Source organism: Halichoeres trimaculatus, unplaced genomic scaffold, assembly GCF_033239565.1.
Source record: "Halichoeres trimaculatus isolate MK-OKI-2021-1 unplaced genomic scaffold, fHalTri1.1 fHalTri1_scaffold_21, whole genome shotgun sequence".
NCBI lineage: Eukaryota > Metazoa > Chordata > Actinopteri > Labriformes > Labridae > Halichoeres > Halichoeres trimaculatus.
In genome coordinates this window covers 13,777,605-13,804,989 of record NW_027437199.1, presented here as the reverse complement: position 1 = coordinate 13,804,989, position 27,385 = coordinate 13,777,605, and the positions used below count along the sequence as shown (strand labels likewise).

The 27,385-nt window shown below is 39.4% G+C and overlaps 1 protein-coding gene across 1 annotated transcript in view; it reads left to right on the top strand.

Moving 5' to 3' along the window:
* ano2b (anoctamin 2b) overlaps positions 1–27,385 on the top strand; it is a 78,335-nt gene that overhangs the window by 7,564 nt on the left and 43,386 nt on the right. The window contains exons 3-13 of the mRNA XM_074697765.1: positions 14,716–14,814; positions 15,157–15,308; positions 15,790–15,844; positions 15,937–15,988; positions 18,418–18,473; positions 18,897–18,944; positions 20,728–20,792; positions 21,921–22,055; positions 24,598–24,758; positions 25,082–25,164; positions 25,244–25,333. Coding sequence (XP_074553866.1) covers positions 14,716–14,814; positions 15,157–15,308; positions 15,790–15,844; positions 15,937–15,988; positions 18,418–18,473; positions 18,897–18,944; positions 20,728–20,792; positions 21,921–22,055; positions 24,598–24,758; positions 25,082–25,164; positions 25,244–25,333 — 996 coding nt within the window. The remainder of the gene's footprint in view (positions 1–14,715; positions 14,815–15,156; positions 15,309–15,789; positions 15,845–15,936; positions 15,989–18,417; positions 18,474–18,896; positions 18,945–20,727; positions 20,793–21,920; positions 22,056–24,597; positions 24,759–25,081; positions 25,165–25,243; positions 25,334–27,385) is intronic.

Genomic DNA, 27,385 nt, shown 5'->3' with positions numbered 1-27,385 from the left:
TGTCTGGGATTTTACAACAAGTGTAAACTTTTGCACCTAGACGACTTGATGTAGAAAGTTCAAGATATTGACAGTGATAATGAACAGATGAATCTTCTCATTGAATGTATGTGCTCTCCTGAGAGATGTGTTGAAGCATCCTTATGACAATTAAAAACAGGTTAACAACATTGATAGTTTATGTCCTGCTGCTGATGTGTTACCTTGATCTCTGAATAAAGATGAAAGGTAGGGAACCCTAACCCAGGGTCCCATGGACCACCTGTCCATATTTCTAGATGCAAAAATACAACAAAAAGCCAACACAGTGTTAAGCATGTAAAGGGAATGGTCCAAGATGAGATTATTTCATATAGGTTGGACTGAAACTATTGAAAACACCAAATTAAGTTGAAAAGACAAACGACAAGGATGAAAAACCACTGAACCAGAGGAAAAAATAGTCTCTTAGTGGCACAGTTCTGTGTCAGAAACATCTTGTATCCAGGGCAACACATGAAGATTTGGAACTTGGTCCAAGAGACACCAAACCTGCAAAACCTGAGCAGTAGAAAAAAAATGAAGTCTGATGAGTCATTCAGCCTTGTTCTGTCTTCTAGAAACACTTGGCTGAAGACGAAAAAAAAGAAAAAAACATCTTAAACCCACAACATTTGCACTGCCAATAGTGTGGATTCATATTAATACTATGGAAACTGTAAATACTGGTGTATTTGAGCATGGTCAATGTATATGACGCATGTTAGCTTACATGACCAGGAAAGAAAAAAGTAAACAGGGGACATTTGTGCCCAAAAACATTTAAAGTTATTTTTTTACAACACGCTTGTGCTTACTCTTATGTAACAGGAGTATGGTGTGGTCTCAGTTAAGTGCTGTAATTATGATCTACTGAAACTTCATTATCACAGTTAGATTGTGTCATTTCTACCAAACATCTTGATTTTGAGTCACATTTTCTTTTGTCACTCAACAACTGAATTTGTGCTTCAGTAACTTCAGATGTCATATCTTTGTGGCTGAGATCGTGCCTACTTTGAAGAAGAGATCTTATGCTTTTGATGTGGGCTGGTAGACTTTAATTGTAGTCACTGTAGCCAACACAGCTGCTGTGCTGACCTCTTTGTATCGATTTACCCATTTAGCCTGAAACGGGTAATTTTATTTTGACATGTACAAATTGCTTCAATGTGATGGAGTAAAGAGGGTATGTGTTTACGTCACTTCCCCTCCGGGGCGCGCCCCTCTCAGACTGAGTGGCAGAAAAAACCTCAGTAAACACAGCAATACTGGAAAAAGTGTTGAATATGACATCAAATGAAGGACAAATGGACTCAACATTAGTTCAAGTTCAAACAAGCTACCAAAGAACAAGTGATCCACAAACACTGACATGTAGCCAGAAATCGCGCAGCCTGTCATTTATGTGTGCCTGATTTCAAACTGCAAAATTATACAATGCAAAGCCTTCACTTAAAGCTATGGTCTACGATCTGAAACCCAGTTTGGCTGATGAGACACATTTGAAAAACGCAGCCTCACTCACCCCTCCCCTCCGTGTTCCAAGATCCCGCCCCTGGCTCGTATCGTCCTTCTTCACCTCCTAACAACACGCACCCTCTGACAAGTTCCACTTAAAGTCCCACAGTTCAGGGAACTACTGAACACTTTTAAAAAGCCTCAAACTGCTGACTACTGCTCATCAACTGCTACCTTTTACGTTTGTCTCACTCAAAAGAGCAGTTTATCTTTTTTTTTCTTGGGGCTATTTCCCCCACACTGTTTTTATGTTTAAGGTCGGAAAGTGAGATATTAGCAAATTGTAAATACTTTTCAGTAAAGAAACTTTTGAGGGTTTTGTTGAATATCACTTTTATTTGTCAGTCTTGCTTTACAAACATTGTAGTTCCATTTGTCTGTGAAATGCAGCGATCCATCTGCTCCTCTTTTCTTTGGCTTTGGTTGCCTGTAAAAATAGCACCAATTGCTTTTCAAACCTCTTTGAACAATCACTCGCAGAACAGCTCTTCCCAATTTTTAAAAATATTTTTCTCAAGTTTAGACGGTATTTAAGCCAAGGCTACCATTCATCTCCCTCTTTCTGCCAGTCAGTGGGCATAACTGCAGTGACTTCCGCTTGTTGTGTCGTCACGTGCCCACCCTCTGTAATAGAGCAACCAGTATTTATGTGGGCTTCCAACCTGTTGTATGTGTGAATGTGTGTGTGTAGGTGTGGGTGTGTGTGTGTAGGTGTGGATGCAGTAGGCATTTGGCAGAACTCACCGTCTGTGTTCTTTGTGTTCTTTTGGTGGGACTGGAGGCTCACTGCCACATAGTTGTAAAAATGTAATTAATTATTGTTAAAGTTGTTTTTTTTTTACCAAGTAAACTGCTGCTGCTCTTTGGCTGCCACACTTAGAGGAATGAAAATAAAATTGTTGCTCACAAGTTTGATACACTTGCTTACTATCTTTTGCATAATGTATCGATTCTAATAAGCTGGCTTTTAGTTTAAGTGCAGAGATCACTTCAGCCATTTAGAGGCATTGTCTAATTTTGGCGTGCTGAAAGCAGTTTTTCAAAAGATGGAACAATATCTACAAGTGAGAAGAACTCTCCATGCACGCCCAACTTTCATACTCAGATGCTGGTCAGTTGCAGGAACAGGCATAAGGATAACAACAAATTGGCTGCTGCACTTGATGTCTTCCCCCCCTTTATTTTTCTTCTGAGTGAACAACACATTTTGCGAGTTGTGTGGATGAACCTGAGGAAAGAGTAAAGTCATCTCAGTGTGTGGTAGTCAATATATTAATTCACACGAAAACAGATCTTTTGCTTCAGTGTCATGAATAGTTGTCACTTTTATTCAGGGTGTTCCTAATTGTTGGACCTAAGTCTGAGTTCAAATTCAAACATTCTAATAGAAAAATACAAAAAAAAAAACACAAAAAAAGACCAAAAAAGAAATAGAGAAGCACTCAGAAAGCGCAGATCTCTGCCAAGCATATAGAGATTCTCATGTAACACTTTAGTCCTACTTTAATGTTATACTCCCTTTCAGCAGACTGTCTGCTACAATTTGGTGTTAGTTGCAGGTTTGTACCATAATTTGTTACCTGACAGTGTTGAAAATAATTTTATTAATGACCCAGAAAATATTTCATATTCCTGATCTTAGTATCCAGAATGTTGCCAGGATCTGGATGGTACTTTTACATCTGTCAGAAATTATGGTGACCTTGTCTTGTATAGTTTTGCAAAGCAATCCGACCATTTATCATGGTGTTACATACACATATGGTGAAAACGGCCCAATCCTGGATCCAGATGGTGATCTGAATCACCTCCAAAATTTGATCACTTCTTCCTTATTCCATTTTGAACATTTCCTGAAAACTTCATTAAGATCCGCTTGTAACTTTTTGAGTTATGTTGTTCAAAGACAAAAAACAGACGAACTCTCCCATAAACATAACCTTCTTGGCAGAGGTAAAAATTGAAAAAGGGGTTTTGCGAGAGTATTACAAAATGTTCAATGTAGGAGTGTAATTACAAAAAAACAAACTACTCTTTCCTACTAACAGAAAATAATTTTAATTTGTAAATAACGATTTGATGGTATTGGGGATGCATGCTTAAAGTCAGATAAAAACCACCTCAATAGCTGCCACAAGAGTTACTGGCCAGTTAAACAAGTTTTTTGATATTTGTTATGAATTTAGGCCATAATTACTGTTCACATGTTGAGTCAAAATTGTAGCGCTGCCCTCTGCCACAGGCCAAAGATGTTGGTCTGTTAACTGAGGACGACCAAAATGGTGTAATGCTCAACTGTCTGGTTGTAATTAAGCATAGATGGCAGATGGTAGCTTGTAGCATGATGCAGTTCAGGGTTTTGAATTAAGAAAATTAAAATAAATGAATGGAAATTTGGCATTGTCTGTGTCTGGTTAATTCAAACTGAGTACTCAGGTACACAGACGTTAACCTTCGGACCACTCAAGGCAAGCTCTGCAAATGTAAGCCACACTAAGCAAACATGCTGGCATAACTAAATTTAATTTACCTGAATACTTTTTTAAGAGTTGAGTTGAGTTGGAAATCACAGTTGTGTTTGAAAAAATAGGATATTTGAACACCCTTGCATGCTGATTGAGGTGAATTTGAGTGAGTTGCTTTGTTGAAATGCACAGAAAACTGGAAAGACTGTTGAATTCTTCAGAAACTGTGCTAACAGCAAGTTACGCTGATCAAATTATGTCAAAATGATGATGAAATTCATTCATTTTTTAATATAATACTTCTGGTTAAACTGGTTGAGAAGAACCACAGTGTTTTTCCTTGCTCAAAGTACTCTGATAAAAAATTGTTTACCTTAATGTTGTTATCAGCAAAACAGATCATCCTCGAACAGTGTGGCACATTTATTACAGTGATGCTTGAATGCACAGTATTAGGGTTAGGTATGTGTGCATGTGTTGCTTACGCATGTCACTGTGTGCACATGTGTGTGTGTTGGCCTGTAGCCAGCTGGCTGTGTGTGCGGCCTGCAGGCTAGTATTAATCAGATTGTTGACAATGTGGCCATGGAGCCTAAGCCAGGATGAGATTAACTGACTGACTGATAGCTCCTTATCTCATCTCATTGATGGCGGGGAAGATCGAATCTGCACCTGAGAGCAGCATTTCAATCTCCTTCATTTGAATGTAGTCACAGGCGGTCTTACCAAATGACTCACAAGCATAATTACATTCATTCTGTCTGATTGCAGGTAGATGTGGTTGTAGGAGGTTCTGACAGAGACAGAGTACATTGATAATCACTGTAATCTGTGACAGATTCCAGATGTTTGTTGCCATTTTCTGTCCTACAGGTAACAGGTGGTTATGGTTCAGTGGTAGAGCGCCTCAACTGGAAGACTGGTGTTTGAATCTACTGCTCCAGCAGTCTTTGTGTTGGAACGCTTCCAGTGGAGTCAGTGACCAGTTGTTTTTCCCAAACCTTACCTGCTTACTACTACAACCTACAACCTTTTTTATTATTTATTCTTCCAAGGAGGTTGTGTTTTTGGGAGAGATTGTCTGTTTGTTTGTCTGTAAACAACATAACTCAAAAAGTAACAAACAGATCTTGATGGAATTTTCAAGAAATGTCCAAAATGGGATAAGAAATAAGTGATTGAATTTTGGAGGTGATCTGGATCACCATCTGGATCCAGGATGTTTTTAAAGGATTCTGTATCATTGTGAGATAGGGCCGTTTTCACCATATTTGTATATAACTCCACAATAAATGTTCAGATTGCTTTGCAAAACAATACAAGACAAGGTCACCATAATTTCTGATGGATGTAAACGTATGATCCAGATCCTGGCAATATTCTGGATACTAAATTCCAGAATATGAAATATATACTGGGTCATCATAATTTTCTACACTGTCAGGTAACAAACTATTGTACAAACCTGTGAGAAACACCAAATTGTTGCAGTCAGTCTGCTGAAAGGGAGTATAACATTAAAGTAGGACCAAAGTGTTCAATCACAATATGCTTGCCGAGGTCTGGGCTCTCTGAGTGCTTTTCTAGTTATATTCACATTTACTATCATTGCTGTACGGCCTGGCTCAGCACAACAGTCAAATCTTCATCCAAAAACAAGCTGAGCTAAATATGGCTGCTGCTCTGCTAGAATCTCAAAGAAACAAAGAGTTATAATATGTATTTACTTTAGTTTAAGTTTCATTGACAAAGCACATCCTATTGTGAATCAGTTTTCAGCATCAGAGTGTTTCAGACTAGACAAAACAAACATAGTTTTTATTCATCTTTAGATACATGAAGAACTTAGTGATAAAGAGTGCTTACTGATGCCTTGAAAGCTTTGACTTGCATTTCAATCTCAGCTAACGCTGTTCTTTTGTGCTATTTTAAGGCGGAAATATGTCAAACCAGACACTACAGCAGTTCTCATGTCAAGATAGAAGTGTTAGAAGCACTACATAGTTTTTTGCTGAGGCATTGTATAAACCACATGAGACCAAAAAATGATTTAGCTTAGCTAACAAAACTTGTTTGATAAAATGTGTTTTAGATGAACTGAGTTCATGTAGCGGCCGTCAAAGGAACATATCAGCATCAGACTGATGGAATAAATGAGCTTACATCACAGACACAAAGCATTAACTTTTAACCTTTTGGTTCATGGGGGCATGAAATGTTTGCCATGTGTTTGTGGTTTTGTTGCATAACCTGATTACTGAAGATAATACCTTCAGAAAAATAATCCAGACCACGAAAAACAAATTAAATATGTTTTAAATATTATATAATTAATTGTGAACATCTCTGTTTTGACTCTGCTCTTGTTTCTTTCTGTTGTGGTGAGCATTGAGTTGACCTTAATTCTCATTCTTGTGTCCAACCTGCCAGGCCCTCAGATTAATTAGGTGCTGCAGAAAAAAAGGTGGCTCAAATGTCAAACTTGTTGACTGTGTCTAAGGATTATTGAGCTGACCTTTTGATCTCTGAGGGACATCCTCTTACAGAACGCTTTTAATTAAATCAGAACAAGATGTTAATTTGAGGAGGTGCAGCCGAGGCCTTTGAAGTGTTCAGCCTGTGGGGATTTGGGGAACAGAATGAGCTGGATTAACTGTTTGGTAAGATTCACACACCACTCAACAGGCATCAGGACAGCACGTACCTTTTGTACAACACTTCTCTGCTCAGAGCCTGCAGCGTCACTTCTTAGCAGAGAAAATTAAATCACGATATGATGCTGACTAAATGTGCCCACCTATTTATTGGAGAAAGAAGTATTTCATACAATTATCACAAGCTGTGAAGAATCCAAAGTGCAGCCATGATGATTAAAAAATCACTTTAACTGCATCCAATAACTGAGATAATAAAGGCAATTATGATTGCAAAATTAATTCAAAAGAAGTCCTCGTTTGTTTGAATATTGCTAGGCTATGATGTAGCCTCTGGAGTAATCAAAGAATTTCTGTCCAGTGTAGCAAAAATACATCTGATAAAAAGGGGATCATGTATAGTGAACAGGTGGTTATGCAAACTGGAATCCCTTCAGAGAGACCAAGACCCTGATGCGAAGGGGTCCAAGGAGTGGTGTGTCACTCTGCAGGGATTCATATTGTCATTACCACCTGTTCACTATACATTATCCCACTTACTACCAGGTATCAAGTTAAGATGCAAACAAGTAAATGCAAAATATTTATGTTAAGATGTAGTTGATTTTAAACTGATTTATTTTTCTTTTACATGTCAATAGGAGACAGGAGGTGAATTGTAAAAGTGGAGCTAAATACAAGGCACTTGCGCTTTAAGAAAAGGTGAGCACTCAGTGAAGAAACTCACCTCACTACTTCCTTCAGTGCTAAATTTAAAAGCCTACAAAACTCCTCAGGTCCCAAAAGCCCAAAGTTTGAAGACAAATCGACAGCAGGAGCCAGTTCATCACTGGGGTTATCAAGTGGGTACCCTCTTTAAGTGGTTTTTCGTTAAGTTAGGGGAGGCTTAACAGTTAGTCCTGGCATCCCATCATCCCCCTCCATGCCAGTGAATAAACCAGACACCACAACTTGATTTGATATCACTTGTGGGATTACTGGTTTCTTATTTTGTCGTTGAGAATTTAATTCTGTTGTCATGAAGTTTCTTAGCAATCAGAAATTAGAACAGCTGGGAATTAACTCCATTAACTCCATTAACTATGTATCCAAGCAAAGACTCCCTCTTCCACCCCTAGGGTCATAATTTCCTGTGATCATCTTGAGGCATGCAAATAGTGAAATTTGTATTTTGTCTACATTTACCCTTATGATAGAATAAAGATCAAACTGATTGATCACAGAGTAAGTTTTTGTTTTTGCCTTTCTCAAACTAACATATGAGATTCACGCTTTCATTGGCTGCAACAGGTGGAGTGGGCCGACCCAGTAAGACGGCCACACACATGAGCTACAAACAGGCAAACCATTTGGATTGAAATATAAGCACCAGATGGATTCCAAGTGGGTTATAGTCTTCCCACATTGTCAGTGTTTGGAACCCATCAAGGGCCCTTCAGCAACATATCAGGGCGAACCCATGTAGGGAATCCATGGAAACTGAGGAGAAAACTGGCAAGACACCAACTGGGTATCCCGCTCCATGTGTCTGTGCTCAATCGGCCAAAAGGACTGTTTTCATGCATTTTACCAAAGTAGGCTAAAACAGGATGGATGGATACTTGCTGGAAATATAAAAAATCATAGTTTTATGGCACTTCATTATTATTGTGCAACTGTTTGTTTGTTGCATTATTTTTTCTAAGAGAGGCACTGACTCTTTTTTCCTGTCTGAAGACCACAGATGAAAACTAGAAAAGCACTCAGAGAGCACAGACCTTCACCAAGCATATTGTGATTCTCACGCAACACTTTAGTACTACTTTAATGTTATTCTCTCTTTCAGCAGACTGTTTGCTACAATTTGGTGTTAGTTGCAGGTTTGTACAATAATTTGTGACCTGACAGTGTTGAAAACTGCTGATTTCCTTAATTTTGGGGGATCGGCGATTGGCGCATCGTTACAAATGAAACTGATCTTATATACCTCCGGGAAGGTGGGACAGCCAGCCATTGTTGCGTTTTGCTCTGAGGCCTGAAACTCAGGACACTTTATTGGTTGTTTAAGTTAAAACATATACATTTCATTGTTTCACAGGTATTGTTCGATGATTTTCATTAAAATAAGATTGGAACATTGAAGGTATATGCTGTCAGTGATAAAAAATAAAGATCAGTATTGGCCCAAATCGGTATCAGCAGGTCGGGCTTTTTAAAGCTTGGTGATCTGTGATTGGCCAGAAAATTGTGATTGGTGCACCCCTAACCCAGTGCATATTTCATTATCTGGATCTTAGTATCCAGAATATTGCCAGGATCTGGATTGTACTTTTACATGTGTCAGAAATTATGGTGACCTTGTCTTGTGTTGTTTAGCAAAGCAATCTGAAGCAATCTGGAGTTATACACACAAATGGTGAAAACAGCCCTACCCATCTCACAATGATAAAGAATCCTTTAAAAAAGTCTTTGATCCAGATGGTAATCCGGATCACCTCAGAATTGTAATCACTTCTTCCTTATCCTATTTTGAACATTTCCTAAAAATTTCATTAAGATCTGTTTTTGAGTTATGTTGTTCACAGACAAACAAACAAACTCTCCCAAAAACATAATCTCCTTGGTGGAGGTAAAAAGCTAATAGTGAACTCTTGTTTAACGGCTTTACACTGTCTCAGGCTATATCAATAAATAACAATTCTACATTGTAGCAGACCTGAGAAAACACAAAAGTGATTTTCCTGCTGACCTGGACGTTTACAGGTACTCTGGGGTGGTCTTTGATATTTATCTCGTTATTTCTCTTCATTATTTGTGGAAACTGATGATACAGCTCTACAACAGGTGGTGGGCTGCTGAATGTGCAATTAAGGAAAGGCTTTGATCAGAAAATTTAGGCCATTCCCTAAAATGTGCAGCAATGTAGGCAGAAGTCTCTATTAGGACATAGTGTATGACCTCATATGGGGTGGCCCTGTGTGCTGACCCTGGACTTCAGAGGATTTCTTATTTAACTCAGAGTCTTTGTCTTGATAAATGACATGACAACACATTGTGCAGTTGTTTGCATCAAGTAAAATGAACATTCTTTATTCCTCTCTGACGTACACACCAAGTTTTTCTCCCTCAAAGTGAGTTGAGTCAACTCTCCAGTATCATCTATTTATTTGTTATGCAGCTCGTCAAGGTGTTTTGGTGATTTTTCTCGCTGTATGGCTTGATGACTATTATGTTTTGCTGTACTTTCATTACTGAATTGTATCTGCATGCTCTAGTATTTGTCATTCTTTTTAAACAGTAAAAGCTTACAATGCTGTAAGTTAAGAAAGACAAGGTATCTGATCCTAGAAAATGAATTATGAAGGGACTATCGTGGTATAAACAGCAGCAGGTTTTAGTGACTTGTGACTTAGATGACCTGCTGAAGTGTGTTTAGAGCAGGCAGTCTGTACAGCATATTAGCAGGCAGGATATCCAGGTTAATCCGAACATCCGACCACCTGCAGCTGTGATGGAGAGTCTGTAATGTCAGCCCCCTTTGTTCCTAGTTCAATGGCTTTTGCTGATAACCACCTTTCATGCTGTGATTCTCTTTATGTGACTTTTCATTATAAACATTTTGTTTCTGTTGTTTCTTTATCTTTTTCTTTCATACCCTCCACACTCCTCATGACTCTTTCTCCCCTCTCAACACTTCACTCCCCATCGAGCTATCCTATCGCCCTACCGATCACCCTCTCATACTCAATGCCACCCTCTCCATCTAAAGACGCCCCCGGCTGCGTCCTAGTTACCCCCCCTACTGAGATAAAGAGCTAATTGGAAATCCCTCTACTAATTAACCTTCTCCAGGCTGAAAGGTATTTATATCCTCTGCTTTTTGATAGAGCGATAGAAAGGAAGAGATGGGAGGGGAAGGAGGGTGAGAGGAAGGGAAGGAGGAAGAGGAGGAGGGAAAGGGGGCGAGAGAGCTGAGAAATAAATGTGAGCAAGTGGGTGGAATATAATGGATGTTGGTGGAAGGTGGGTACAAGTAAGTGGAGAGCCAGTAAGAGATGCCAATGTAAAAGAATGAAGCAGCTGTAGGATTTTAACATCATGAATTCTTCTTGAATTCTTTATGCTGTGACAGTACAGATATCACAATGAGTAACCAAGACCATCACTGTCAAGACTGTCGGTTTCTACTCCACAAATGTTCATCTCTGAGTCACAGAGACGAATTTCAGAGGGGTTATTCAGGCCTTGCAAAGTAAACTGTCTGTTACACACAAAGAGAACGCAAACATGCAGACAGTGTTTTGTAAAAGGCACTTCAAACGTTGCTTTAGACCCAGTAAAAAACAAATTTAAAAAACTTTTGTTGCCTTGTAAGTATGTTCTCTAACATCTCTAGGCTTCATCAAATGATGGCTATCTGGGCTGTAATCAACTTATTATTGCTGTACTGAAACTGTGCTGATACCGTACTTGTCCTCTGTGCTGTAGATACATTTTCTGGCCTAACAGAATGTATTTACTGGGCATAAACAAAAGCCCTCCAAATCTACTGATCTTTTTTACAGTGATTCAAAATAAAACTGACTATATATATATATATATATATATATATATATATATATATATATATATATATATATATATATATATTCAACACACTGAACTCCTTTAATCTTATATTGTTCACACTAGACATGAATAAAATAGTTTCCTTGAATTTATTTGCATGGCCAACAAAATTTACCCCCATCGTTGGAATCAAGTTACAGTTAAAAGTGTTCACAACCTACCAGTAAAATGGACGTCTCAATTACTTTCTTTGAAGCAAAGTCCTCTTTGTCAATTTCTTGCTTAAAAGAACAGGTGGTGTCATGTAGTTCAAAGAAGCCTCACACAGACTGTCATGTGGGCCTCTATTTTTCTGCAGAATAAACCCCTGCCATTGTGTCACTAGATCACACAGATGATGTCCATGCTCATTGGTCATCAATAACCACTGCAAAGACACAGTGTAATGCAGAACACACTAAGTAAGAAAAGGTTTTTAAAGAACGCCTTTTAAGAGCAGAGGTCACAAAGTGCTGGATCACAAAGGATTAAAAAGTCAAAATGAGGTACATAAAAGAAAAAGAGCTCAAATAAAAGCAGACATAGACAGTTTAAACAAAGGGTAATCTAAAATAGATGGGTCTTAAATCTAATCCAGCGGGGTAATTCCAAAGTTTAGGACCATTAACTTTCAAAGCGCTGTCTTCTTCAGTTTTTAGCTTCATATGATGCACAGCCAGCAAATTCCTCAGAGGACCACAGAGTCCTGGTGGAGGTATACAGCTTCAGTAGCTGACCATCCAGTGCTCTGTGCACAATAACAAGAGTTTTAAGGAGGATTCAGGATAGGGTTTTAATGACCAGTCTATGTTAAGAATCTATTAGAAATGATTTGATCCATTGATGTCTCTAGCCTTTATGTGTAACGACTCTCTTGTCAACTCTTTACATTACGCGGAGCGTCTTGACCTTACGTCTACGTCACATAACATGCCCTACATCAATCACCATTGTTAGTCAGCTGCAGAACTTCCAAGACAATGGCGGAGAGATCAAAGCAATCAAAAGGTCGGCTTCACCTTACCAAAAAAAAACAAAAAACCCTAATTCTGAATTTGATTGAAAGCCAGTGCAAAAACATGACAATTCGTGTGACATGACAGCTCTTTGATGATTTTGTCAACAGGCTAGCAGCAGCAGTGCTTTATCAGGCAGAAACTGTAGCTGAACAAGCTGGCATGAGAACTTGCATGTGAACTTATAATATACATAAGATAGCCCTGGGGCCAGAATAAATTATTAAGGACTTTTACATATCTAAAAAAAACAACGAAAAAACAATAACGTAACATAAAAAGAGTCTATTTATAAAAAAAAGACATCGCCATCTCCTCTGAGTCCTAATACATCATTTTGAAATCTGTATTGATTAAGGATAAGATGCATATATTTGCATAATTAGGGGTTTGGCAAAGTTAATGTTGGCATGGTGTAGCTCTGTGCTGGGATGCTAACAGCCAGCCTTAACTCTATGCATGGAAAAATGGGTGAAATGTTTTCTGTGGGTTAAAGTAAAAGTTTGAAGAACACCTCCACCTGAAGTCACAGCTTGGTGCGATTTTATGCACCCATAAACCAGCTATTCAATTTTTATTGTTAATGTAATAAAACGATACAAGCAAACAATGTATTAAACCAAGGTTTACAAGCTGTTGAGCCCATACCTGTATAGTGATCTATCTTTACCTCTGTGCAGTATTTCTTTGTATTATTCTTTATATTACTGGCCAATCTGCACTGCCTATATAAGAGAAAGCCACATATTCAGTGCAGATCGGGAAACAGGTTTCTGGTTGTATTCACAAAATTAAAGTATCAAGAATTTTAACTTGAAATGTAATGTCTCACATAATATCTCCATGCTACCAATTCTTTATAATTGCTTTTAGCCTTATTATTGTTGAAATATTTATGTGGCTTTATGATCTGCAGTATGTCTCAGCACTCAAGAGAACAGTGTGGATGTTCATGAGGGAGAACATAATGAAACATTAGAGGAGTAAGAGTGACAGCTAGCGAGTCGGCCAGTCAGTCAATCAGTCAGTGAAACAGTGTCTAGCAAGCAGCAGAAGGTACAGTAATATATATGCGTGGAGGAGGAGGAGGAGGAAGGGGAGGGAGGATGGAGGAGTGAAAGATCTCAGGAGAGTAGGAGTCGAGAGGGGAGAAAGGGAACCGTTTCAAGTTTCCATCATTTGCCATGCCACCTTTCTCTTGTCACTCCCCCTGCTCTCACAGAAGCTGGTGGGGGTCGGAGGAGGCTAAGGTTACCTGGCTGTCGTCCCCTGCTGTCTCCGCTTGCTTTCATTTCTGGTTACACTCTCACTCCAGTCCAAAACCAGCTCTATCATAGCTCACTATAAGAGGCATACTTTTTAAATGTTGCTTTATGCTAACTTTTCTCCATTTAATCAATTAATCATTTCAACTTTCCATTAAAATGTGTTTTTATTTATGTGGAATTGTCACTACTTAGCCAACTAAAGGGACTAGAAGGGGGCTGTCAGTTCACTGATGTTCAATTAATTAATCATGTACCCTTTGATGCTGCTGGTGCTGCAAATTATCACACTTTGCTAATGCATCTTAATATTAAATAATAATAACAACGTGGGCGCTGTACCATGATTCATTAGCAGACCCTGCTAGACAAGCCAGGATTTTAGTTATCATTACAGTAAATACATTGTATGTGATTGGTGGAAATGACGACAGGGACAGAAATTTGTCCAATGTGTCAGGAACAGCAGAGAGAAGAAAACAGACCCAGGCTTTGCTGTAGGCACATAGGCTACATCAATCTTTCATAAATACCAGTAAGCTGCTGGCAAAGCTGGTTAGCCAAAGTGTTTCAGTGGGTCAGGCCAATGGCAGCCTGGTTCACTGTGAAGCAGATCTCTGTATTGTTGTTGAGGGCTGTGCAGCCTGCTGTGAGTCCCAGACCCAGACGCCAGTATCAAGGTCTGAGACAAAAGCAGCTGAGAAGCTTCTGACTGCAGACAAGTGCAGCACACTGAGATCTCTGTGGCTAAAACACAGTCTGTCGGCTTTATTGGATTGCAAAGCAGCCCTGACAGATGGTCTGGTAAGAAGGTGGTTCCAGCCAAGCAATCTGGTGATATATTTTCAAAACATAAAAGTGTGGGTCATGAAGTATTACTTTTAATGAAGCACTCTGGTGTTGACACTCTAAACATAGATGTCCTCGAGAAACAGGGAAACAAAAAGCGATCAAAGCACTCATCTCTCTGTTAAAGCCAGCCCCAAGCTTGACCCAGAAGTGAATGTGAGTGAGTGTTCTGTATCTTGTTTGGGGATCAATTTAAAGAGGCAGTGGCTGCAGATTTGCAGTTCTTGGGCATACACCTAAGTTTAAAACATTAACAACAGAGTCTGGCCACAAAGCTGGAGGGACTAATCAGAATCAACTGAAATATGCGTCTTATATTTTCTTTTTGGTTGTTTTCCAGTTTAAGACCCATGGCCCCAGCTTCACTCGACTCCACGCACCCTGGCCTGTCCTGTGTCGGGAGGCTGAGTTTCTCAAGATTAAAGTGCCCACAAAGACGGTGAGATCTCAAAAGCGTGTTGTGTTCATGTTTAACAGTTATGTGTCAATGTGTTCCTGTAACTTCTGTGATTAAAGAGACACAGCATAGTAAAAATAGAGGTTTTTAATCAGAAAATATTTCAGCTATCGGCTACATTTCTGTCAAATGTAAGGTTTGAATACCATTCATACAGAAATAAGCTTAGCAAAAAAGAGACAGAAAGCCTGTGATTGTGTTATTAATTTCCATAGAGATATTTACAGCAATGAAGTTGTTTTTTTCCTCTCTCAAACAGTGTTTGAGTTATTTTCTCCCAACCCCTTTCAGAAATAAAATCATATTTGTTGTATGTTCTTTCAGAGTTATGAGCTTAAAGAAGAAAAGGGGTTCGGGTCCAGTATGATCAAAGTTTGGAAGAAACTGAAGCAGCCTTTCCAGCCCAAAGTACCTCATCAGGAACATGATCGTAACAAAGTCCTCTCACACTGTTTCTCCAGGGACAAACTCCATCTGTGAGACCCCATGCACACACACAAATACACACATTTGAAAAACAAATAATTTGCTGGAAGAAACTGGTGGACAGTCATTTACATTTCATGTACGTTAACCAACGCTTAGGAAGTTTTGTCCAGGGCTCTCTCAGTCTTCAGTGTATGAAAAATTCAATGGAAAAACAATTTAAACAAAGGAAAACTTTTGAAAATGTTAGAGTTATGAGTTATTTAAGGGAACAGCTGACTTAATTGACAGTCATTCTCACTGTAGCTGTTGGTAAACGAGGTTAAACCTCTTAGCCCCATCCTAACCCAGCCAAAGCTAGTCTGACTCAGCCTTTCCAGTATGGCAACTGCTGACAATGGAGTCTGCTTTAGAGACAGATTGATGACATCATGGGGACTATGTTATATTATTACACAGTCTATAGTAATGAATGGTTGGAGAATAATGTGATGTATTGTTACTTAATTACTTTCTTGTTTTTTCCACTAGATATAATATCACGTCAAAAGACACTTTCTTTGACAACGCCACACGGGGCAGGATAGTAAGTTTTCATTTAGACTTCCAACCATGGTTGCTGTATTGTCCCAGGTGCTGCATGTATCTCCTGTTTAACATCAACTATGTCACCCTCAGGTATACGAGATCCTGAGAAGGACGGTGTGTGTACGAACCTGCCAAACCATAGGTGAGGAAACCCAACGGTCCATTAGGGGACATTCAACAGTTCTACAGTTTCATTTAGCAGATGCTTTTGTTCAAAGCAACGTACAGTACAACCAATAATTTAAACACAAGGAAAACCGAGGTAGTGCAACAAAGTGCTATAGTAATTCGGCTGCAAGTGCTGTCATTAAGTGCAGGATCATCTTTTTTCTTTGAGTAATGTGGAATAATCTAGCCAACTAACCACAATCAATTGCTGCAACAATATACTTCAACCTTCAACAACATTCAGAAATTGTGCTAAAAATTCACTAAGAGCTGGTCTGAGACCTTCTGACTCATTCTACTCCTGAGGACAAAGAGGAGAAGGGTCAGATTAAGGGCTTAAGTGTTCCCTGAACAGTTAAGTTTTCAGACATCTCTTGAAGTAGGAAGGGACTCTGTGGATCGTATAGAGTTAGGTAATTCATTCCACCATTTGGGCACAACAGAGGAGAAGAGTCTGGCTAGAGATTCGGAGCTGTGCTGGGAGCACCAGGTGACTTTACAAGCATTGATTACTGACATTAATATTTTTTCATTTTAAGTTAACTGGAAGCATAAATAGGAGCTCCTTGTTGATCAGTGGTTCTTCCTGACTTGGTTAGGATGTTGACAATGCATACTCTGGAAAAAAAGATAAAGGTAAAGCAATGCCATGTGTCTTTTTTTCCTCCTGTGACTGTTTTTGGTGTTTTCTTACAGCTCGTGTCTGAATATATTGAGTTTGAATGTCTGTTATTCTTTATGACTTATTTGCATCAGCACTGTGTCTGGGATTTATAAACTGTACACAATTGGCCTTTCTAGTCCTGGACGTCCTTTGTGTTTAAATCTTTACTTTAACATAGACTGGGATTGAATTGGTGACAGTTGGATGCTTTGTAGTATCTGGCAGATGTAGTCCAAAATGGTGTAAAAATAACTAAACAATAAGTTTAACTTCTTCTGTTTCTAAGTAACAGGAACTAAATCAACACAATTTAATACTCCTCCAAATTTCCCTGATAAAAAGTCTTAAGAACATTTATATCACAGGAAACCCTTCAGTTTAAAATCAGTTGTTGGTAAATTGAATTTGGTGGTGTAATTTTTGAGTAAAAACTCGAATATTCTTGTCCTATCTTGAGTTTAAGAGATGAGAACTACTGGTGCAGTGAAAACATTGTGTAACGTTTTTTGGAAGAACACCACAGGGTGAAGTCAGCTGTCAGGTGAACTCAAAGATTATGCCGAAGCTCTCAGATCTGACTTGACTGTTTGGTAGGCTCCAGGGGAACTGGTGGGTGTAATTGATATGTCTCAGGGGTGTCGTTGCAAAAGCCAAGATTTTGGTTGAGTGATGTGACATCAGAAACCTATTTCTCCAAATATTGCTTTGAGTGGCTCTCTTAAGCGCTGAATACATGTTTGAAGTAGATAACCAAGAGGTGTTCAAGACGCAACAGAGCTCAGGCAAATGCTTCACAAAATGGGAAACTTAGAGGCTGATTTCAGCCTTTGTTTCAAGCTCAATCTCTATTGATTTACAAAGTAGCTGGCTTCCTATTTTACTTTTCAGGAGCTTGGCTTGAGATGTATAGAGCCAAGGAGTTAACATTATGCCATCATTTAGGTGAACTCATTGCCTCTTCCTCCACTGATGTCCGTTAGCCGTTGAGATTTCTTGACTGCGTCACCCAGCACACCCTGCATTTGGGTTATTGGTTCGTACCTCGGTGGTTTTGTGGTACATCAGTGGAGTTTAATGACATGCAGATATCAGTGACACACGTTTCATTTCCAGTGTCCTCCATATGCCATATTGGCGTCCCAATCACAGCAGAAGGTCTCAGCCAGCGGGTAGTAATGGAGCTGTAGGGGACGAGGGAAACAGAAAATAGACTTGCATCTATTTAACCTCTATTTCTCTTTCTCTTCATATTGATGTTCAGGATCTCACACTTACACACACATACACACACACACAGCTCCACAGCCCACTCCCTGCTGCCCTCCTCCATCCCCTCTACAAGTGGGTCATACTTCCTGGGTCAGGCCAAGATTGAAGCAGGGCCCACTGGGAGCTGTGGTTATCTCTTGCTGGTGGAGGGAGCATTTATGGGTTTGGATGGGAGAATATGTGAGCTTAGTTATTAGTTTCATAGCACAAGTAGTCACTGGATGGCAATCAGCGACCCCATTAAGTTAATAGATCACTTGAATGCAGGAGGGAGCTGCTCACACCATCACTTTCTACATGGAAATATACAAAAACCATACACACTAGACATAATTTAAGTCTGAGTTCAAAAAGTGAAATGTGGGATTGAAATGATGCATTTCAAAATCAAGGTGCACACACTTTTGTGTTCCATACACAAAGAGAGTTTTCTGAGGTTCACATGTGATCTTTCTTTTTCTCTCTTCCAGGCATCAGCTCGTTGATAGCTAACGGCGTGTATGACTCTGCCTTCCCTCTTCATGATGTAAGTTTGAGAGCTGCCACTATTGCCAATTTACAATGTTCAGTTGGATTATGAAAAATGAAAGTTACTCCAATGCACTCATGCAGCTGTGTGACCAAAAATATGGTGGATGGTCCTTTATTGTCTGCAGATGACATTGATATAACAATAGTTCTTCCTGGCTTGGTTAGAATGTTGACAGTGCATATTCTGGTAAAAAAAAAAAAAAAAAAGATAAGAAGAATATAAAGCAATGCCATATGTCATTTTTTTCTTCTGATTGTTTTTAATATTTTCTGACAGCTTGTGTCTGAATATACCGAGCACATTTTCAGTCTGGATGTTTGAATGTCTGTTATTCTTTATAACTTGTCTGGAAAAGAGTCTGTCCTTTAAAGTTTGTGTGATTTTTGTGCTCTGCTCATCTCCCTCTTCTCTCCTCAGGGTGACTATAAGGTCATTGGACACATTGAGGAGAAGAGCGACAGACAAGTAGGTCTCCCTCTCGTACCTTAATCCTTTGCTTTTTTTCTACTCCTTGTGATTGTCTGTCCACATAGTGTCCTCTAACATAGATGCACAGTGCCGTAGTACCGTAGATTGTATAAAACATGGACGTAGCTTCCGGGACATCACCCGTCTTATCCTGATACTTGAAATGAGCTGTGTCTCTGATTGGACAATCAAACAATCCTAATAACTTCTCAACCGCAGAGTTAGAAAAAAATTCCCTCACCGTACAGTGTGTGCTGATAGTGAAATCAGCGTTTTAGACCCAAGCTGTTTTTTGAACCAGGCTGTAAATATGCTTTTTAACGCTGTAAAAGTATTTTTAGGCTGGGTGTGTATGTGACTTATGGTATGTCTGCAGCCAGACTCAAGCAGATTCTTCAGCGTAGGCTTCATTTTTACTGATTAGATGTTGCCCCTTGAGTGATACTCAAGAGTGACATTCAGGGACTATCCTTCCACTGTGAAGATACCCATGTACTTGTATTGATCAGTGTGTAGCTGAATAATGTAGCATTTGTACCATTTTTTGAGATGTGCCTGCTTCCTGCTCAGGGATTGCAGATGTATCTTTGCTAATTACTTACTCTACTTAGCTACACTTTCCCCATACAAATAGACTTAAGGAGGAGTAAACAGTAATGTGCAATCAAGGGTTTATTCTTATTCTTCTTTTGTGATGTTGCAGAATCAAGATAAAAGACAATCATTTTTTACAATCCTCTGTTTTGTTTCTCTGTTTTTAGAACAATTAAACTAAATTGAATTTGTGAGAGATTAAGTGTTGGGAGAGTTAATTGTTCAAAGACAAAATAAAACACATTAAGTGAGATTTGCAAAAATGAGATGATGATAGCAGCCTTGCTTGATTCACCCACGAATACAAACCATAGGTTTGTTAAATATTTAATCCACATGGTCAAGAGATAAAAGGAAACAGTAATCTTCTGTGTAACATACTGTAGATACAATTCCCTTTATTAATTTGCTAATGTGCAGTGAAAGGTTCACAAAAAAAACTCCTAGATACAATCTTTTCCAAATCAGTAATCAAAATGCAAAACTGGACTCCATAATGTTTCCTAAAACGTCTTGTCTAATATAGGGCAAGATTCATCTTTAGCATGCTGCTATGACTCAGTAGGGTCATATCTCAGCGTAGTGTTCTGTATAATAGATGCCTGTCATCAAAAAGTCCAGACTCCTTAACTTCCCATAGCTTGAAAGTAAAGAAACCCTTACTTGTCTAAACAATGGTTTCTTCTGTCTGTCTTTTCTGAGCTTGTTCCTCCTTCCCATCTGTCTAACACCATCACAGCTTGGAGCGTAAGTTAAGCAAATATTTCTCAGAGCTGCTCAAAAAAATCATCAACTGCCTTGAAATGTAAAGAATGCAGCAAAACAAAACCTGCATACAAAGAGTCAAATAGGTTCCTTTCTTGTTAAAGCTAAACATGAGGGTTATGTTATAGTCTGCAGTGTCACAGAAAACTGTGCTCAGACATGACAGTTTTTGGAAATTACAGCACAAGGCTTTAAAATGCCAATTTCATCCTTTTCTCTTGGCTTCAGAATGATATTACTCAAACTGCAGTCTTTCAGCTTCATCCTCTGAGGTTTAACTCAACAAATCAGATTATTCTGCCCTCAGGTCAGCTCTGCCTCTCAGGATTGTTGTTGTTTGCCACAGCAGGGTAAACACACAACACAACACAACAACAGACACCCACAGTGACTTGTAGTCTTTTTCTGTGCTTGTTTTCAGGTTCTGCACGAAGAGTGGGCCAGATACTCTGCCTTTTACAAGTACCAGCCCATCGATCTTGTCAGGTAGTGTTACATCACTGACTCTGTTTACTCCAGAATAAACATTTGTCACTGGTAATCAGTTCACATGTGGACACGTGTGTGTCTGTAAACACCTCACATCAAAACACATCTCCAGGTTTTTGTCAAGTGGTCACTTCTAATCTGATCATCCCAGCTCTAACTTCTGGAGGGGAGCTATCCTGCTGCTTTCTTTTTTAAAATAAATGGACAAAACCTCCCAAATAAACTCTCAGTTTGAGCAGCTAAGCCTTGCTGTTAATACTCACTAAGATAAACGTTTACAAGGATAATGCACTGGGGCACTGAGGATGTAGATTTCTGGATTTGACTTTCTTTTAGAAATCATGGATTCATGTCCCTGGCTGCAAAGAGGAGGGGGCTTATCAAGCTTACAGACAGTGCACACTTATTCAAAAGCTTACGTCCATGATGTAATGAGGATGCACAAGTTCCCATGGCATGGGCAGCTTACACACCTGGGATGGCCCCACTATTTCTGATCACTGTCTACAGGTTTTGGAGTAACACATGCTTCCATTCAGACAATGCTTTATTCAGGAAAGACCTTTCATAATTCAGCAAGATACAGCCAACCACATTCTGCACATACTACAACAGCATGGCTCTGTTGCAGAAGAGTCTGCGAGCTGCATTGGCCTGTCTCCAGTCCTGACTTGTCACTGTTGGACACATAAGCTGTATCGTGTAACAGAAAATGAGACAAAGACACTACCAAACAATTGAGCACCTGATAAAATCAGCCATCAGTGTAAAATTAAGTTTGAATTTCTAAAATATTCAGACTGAATAGAAAGAATAACCTGATTAAAACGTGGAACAGCTCTGGTTTGTGGTTTTAGAGTAAGAGTTAGTGTCTTGTTTGTGGCTCAGGTCTGTATCTAAACAGCAGACTCAGTGATTTGTAAATTCAACCTGGTGAATGAGAGCCTGAAATAAAACACTGAACAGCTCTGATTCTATTTAAGACTTTTATTTATAGCCCGTCATTTATAACCAGGGCTTTCACAACTGTAATGCAGGCTGTTTAACTCTCAACAGTCTGCTCTGCCAGCACCATAGACTTCACTGTCACTTTCATTACCTAATTCCTGACCTCTGACCCTGCAGGAAGTACTTTGGGGAAAAGATCGGCCTTTACTTTGCATGGCTTGGCGTTTACACACAGCTGCTGATACCAGCCTCCATAGTGGGGATCATTGTGTTTGGATACGGGGTGGCGACAGTGGATACCAATATACCCAGGTACTAAAAACTGTGTCTTTCATCTGTAAAACTGGGGTAACATCATACATTACATCCTGTGATGTTTCTGGTTGACATAAAAAATGGCATTGCTCTTTATTTCTAATATTGTACTGGTATGAGGTGTTGGTATACTTGAGTACATTTTATAGATAGGCATAAAGGCATAGATAGGCCTGTTTTCAACATACCATGGTGAAAACTATAGGGACAGATTTCATTCCAGTGCACCACGACAATCCACTATGTTTTTAATAATTAAAGCGGCTGTGAGGAGTTTGAAAGTGATCTTGAAAAAGTTTCCCTTCTAGATATATGCCTGATCATAATCCATAATTTGAAATGAAATTATAAGCACCAATATTGCTGGTTACAGGTTATTTTAAATTTCTACTTCTTAGCTTCCAGGACCGGTTTGATTTATGGCACATCTAGGTCTCTATGACAACACCACACCAGCTGATAAAGCTCAGTCGTGAGAAGAGATGAAACGCGGAGATCTGTGTTTTTCACTTCTAAAACAATTTCTATGACTAATTTTGTAGTGATGGTGGACACAGGACACTGTTAGAAATAAAAAGGTCAGAAGCGCAGAAGAAAGCTAAACAGGAGGGTGATACAGCCCAGGCTGTATCACTCCGTAGCGCAGGGGCTAAACTGTTTGTGATAATGTTCATTCCAACCCACAGTCAGCAGTTATTCTGCAGTGGTCTGTTCAAACTTGAGAGTCTATTAATAAAATGAAGAGTGAGGTTACGTTAGCTCTGCTTGGTAGATGACTAGCAGGACATAGCTAACCAGGATTTACTGACATTGCATATAACAGACATGTCTTAAAGCACTGGGCTGCCAGCTGGGCTAAATATAAACAGCTACTACACTACATACAAACTGACAGTGTTTACTAGTTATCACATTAGCCTACCGTCGGAGCACCGGGCTGCTGATGTCGCTAACATATAGCCTGATCCTGCAACATTTACTTGTTGTCACGTTTCAAACCGTAGTGCTATGTAACTGTTAAGTACCTTACCAGAGTTGTCCAACAAAGAAGGTTTTTTTTTTTTTATCTGATCCCCATGTAATTCTAAAACAAGCACAGGCCTCACCAAAAGTAATTTGTGACAAGGTTGGAAGACTCCAGGCCACAAGGTGGCGAGGGAGTGCAACTAAAACACATCCTCCTCACAGCATCTTTAATACAGAGTCCAATTATCATTTTTCTGACCTCATCCTCAAAACCAAAGATGCTAAGTTTCAAACATCGGTAGAGCTGTTGTATCTGTTTGAATTAGATTACACAAGTGGACTTAGGTTTGATCAGTATTATTTACCATGATCCTCCATTTCTACTTTCTTTATACCATGAGCATTGATTGTAAAAACCTGCACTTTGACATGGCAGAAAACAGTAGATGATCATGAAGTTCTCACTGGATACATTTTGTTTGTTCTGTTTCTTTGCAATTAAAGCGGTTATAACCCAAGGACACTGAAAAGCAAATCCGCTGAGGCAGAGGCAAGGACATTCAGGAATGTAAACTTAATGTTGCAGTATTGTGTAGTGATTCCGGTGACTTTAACAAAGCAACAAAGCTAACTGGAAAAAATGATGGGTGCATAGATTCAAATAAGCCAACAACTTGTTGTAGAGGATTGTGCCTCTAAGGATACTGGAAAATTTCAGTCTGTCAGTTATAAAACTCTGTTTTTGTTTTGTCTTTTGTCTTGAAGGATTACATTGCAGCCTTCATGGATTGTTCTAGCTGTTAGTCACAGTGATCTATTGAGCTGTCTGAAAGATTTTTGCACTCATTAGCCATTAAGACCGAAAACATGAAAGAATGTGTCCATCTCTTCCAGAAATGAAACGACAGAATAGGTTTCTCTGGCTTTGCTTCTGTAATCAGTTAGAATGAGAATGATAAGTCTGCTGACATACAGCAAACACCAGGCAAAACCTGCTCTCACGTCTGTGTCAGATCAGTATCATCCTCCAGATTTTAACTTAGAAGCAACACAGAAACCCTAATATAACATAAAATACTCACAATTAGCTTTTCTCCTGCTCCAATTTGAATGTAGGCCCACATCTTTGCGCACACAGTAGACAGGGATTGCCCAGATACCTGCTGTGTTCTGCTTTAGTCAGAAGTGTGTGGGAGGAACACAGAAGGTTTGGCTGACAGTGTGCATGTGCGTGAGTGTGTGTGTGTGTGCGTGTGCGTGTATGTGTGTGTGTGTGTGTGTGTGTGTGTGTGTGTGTGTGTGTGTGTGTGTGTGTGTGTGTGTCATGAGGCAAAAGGTTGATAATTCAGCCTACACTGGCTAAGAATAAGGTCAGAGAAGAGTAGCTTCGAGTGTGGGTATGTGTTAAATCTTCCATTCATTTATAAACTTCTGCCAGGACCATGTTCAGAAACAGAAGGCAGTGCTTAAGCTTATTTTTACATTTGAGTTGTTTGTGCAGTTTGAAGGCATCTTCTTAAGTGTCACTATGTGAAAGTGCTTGTGACTAAGGTCTTGATTTCCTCCCCCTCAGTCAGGAGATGTGTGATGAAAGTCTTAATTTCACCATGTGTCCTCTCTGTGACGGAGCCTGCGACTTCTGGCACCTCAGCACGGCCTGCGGCACCGCCAGAGCTTCACACCTGTTCGACAACCCTGCGACTGTCTTCTTTGCCATCTTCATGTCTCTTTGGGGTGAGGTGATACATGTGTGTTTAAGTGAATATGTGTGTGAGTTTTTAAATGCAATGGCCTGAATGCAAAGATTCTTACTGACACCTTTTCCTACAACTGTCTGAAAGCAGTAGGCCACAGAAACATATTTTTGTGATTAAATAAGCAGGAAATAAATCCACCAAAGTGGACCCTGAGTCAAGATGTGTTGTACAATATGTTATAACACAATTTAAACATTCACCTGTTTGTCAATTACATCAGTAGATGAGGAGATGATGCTGATTGATAGGGCTTCTAACTCTATGGAGCCTCTGTGGGCTTATTTATCTTTATTTTTGTAGCTGTGCTGTTCCTGGAACACTGGAAGCGACGTCAGATCAGTTTGAGCTTCAGCTGGGATCTTACAGGCATCGAGGACGACGAGGTAAACACACTGTACCCCTGTACACACGCACATGCACACACATGCACACACACATTTAACTTTATTTTTCTCTCTTTAGGAACATCCCAGGCCAAGATATGAAACCATCCTCCTGCAGAAGAGACAGAGGAAACAGAAACAGAAGAAGAAGAAGAAGAAAAAGAACGAGGTGGGAAGTGAGAGAAAGTGAAAGTAAAAAAAATATGTGGCCCAACTCAGGAGAGCTGTCAAATATAAATTTTATACTTTGAAAATTTAGTAAATGGCAATAATTTAAAATATGCAAAGTCTTTGGTAGAGGGGACTGGGTATGGATGTAACACGTTTTGCTTTAGCTCCTCCAAATCACAGAATTTTTGAGTCAGAGTTTTCAAACTTAAATGCAGAGTTCCCACATTTGTTTACTACAAATGGCACCAATTCAAACCTCTGCAAGAATATCACAGACCTCACCATGTGATGTCAAATACACGGTGGTCCTTTGTTACAACCTGCCCCACTACCAGGGTAGGTTGTTAAACATGCTGGGGTAAGTTGTAATAGTTAGAAAAAAAGCAAAATCAGAGATCACTCCCCTTAAAAAGAGGTTTATTGAATTAGAACAATCCAGAACAATGTCTCTCTCTGTGACTGAGCATAACTCAGTTTCTCTTTGTATCAAGGGTTCATCCTTAACAGTATGTATGCTCAAACACTACAGTGTAGCTGTGTGTGTAATTTTAATCAAAGTCACAAATGGTTGTTTGTAAGCCTGGAGTGGTGCCTTTATTTTTTTTTTTTTGTACCTCAAAATCATTTTTTGTATAGAATCTCCATGCACCTGTTTCCAGCCCTGACAGTCACCATCAGAATCAGAATTCTCTATTTATCCCTGAGGGGAATGTGTGATATGGGTGGAAGTGGGTAGATATTGAAATGAGATCATGTGACTCCCCTCTTATAACTGATTGGTGGAATTGGTGGTGTTACAACTCTCCCCATGTTGCAACCATACCCGGTCTCCCCTAAGTTGGTTAGTGGTTAACAACACTCTATACGGAATCTTTACACATCTGTATATATGGTGTCCTATTACTCATTTATTATTCCCATAGCTTATCATAGTTTTGTGTTTTTGTGTTTCAGACATTTTAATGTCTGATGATCGAGGATGCTCTATGTTCTCCTCATAAATTGGGTCAACCTCATCGAGTCCTGTTGGCCCATATACACTTTTTTTGTTGTGGCAGATGGCTTCCTGCCTCAGCCCAAATGAAGTTGGTACTAAATCCCATGACACAGGATCACCCAAAACTGGATCTGAGTACAAATACAGAAAAGCTAATTGATTCAAGTGGTGAAAATGTCAGGACATGCCATCTGCTGGTTGTGTTTCAAGGTGTGAAGGCACCCCATACATGGAATTAGAAAAAAAATGAATCAGACACTTTAATCACTAACACAGAGCAAAATTTAGCCAAGCATGTGTCAAAGAGGAACCTTTCAGTCTTTGTCGTCATTGTGTTCCATAAATGTGCCTCTGTACCACATTTATATTCAGGCCAACAGCAAAACATGCCTTAAAGTTTCCAGGACAGGATAGACCATGGTTCAATGTTGTGAAGCATTCAAATGTAAAAACAAAACTTTTTAAGACAACATAAATAGATTACCCATTAACTGGTGGCTTAGCTTGTGAATCCAGAGCCCTGTAGATTCTGAGAGGTTTCAAATCTCATTACGACAGTGTCAACATTATAGTGCAGGCTCTCCCCTTTGGTAGAGCTAGAAACTGAGTCTGGATATGTTGAAGGTTCTGTTGCTGAACTAGTTGTGGTCATTAATACCCATGTTGTCACATAATCTACAAGAAGGACCTATATTTGGATTGGGATTGTTATCTCTAATGGATCATTTGCTGCAAGAGAGTCTGGTAGCAGTATGTCAGTTTTTGATAACAAATATGGTCATCATATTTTAAATGACCCAAAGTAAAAGAACAAGGTTTAAAATAACCATTCAACTCACCTGTGATTGTGAATGTGTGCTTTTATGCCTGCATGTGGTTCCATGTGTCTTTGAGCTTGTGTGTGTGTGTGTGTGTGTGTGTGTGTGTGTGTGTGTGTGTGTGTGTGTGTGTGTGTGTGTGTGTGTGTGTGTGTGTGTGTGTGTGTGTGTGTGTGTGTGTGTGTGTGTGTGTGTGTTGTCCTGTTCCCGCTGTGTTGCAGCCAGAGAAGCAGGA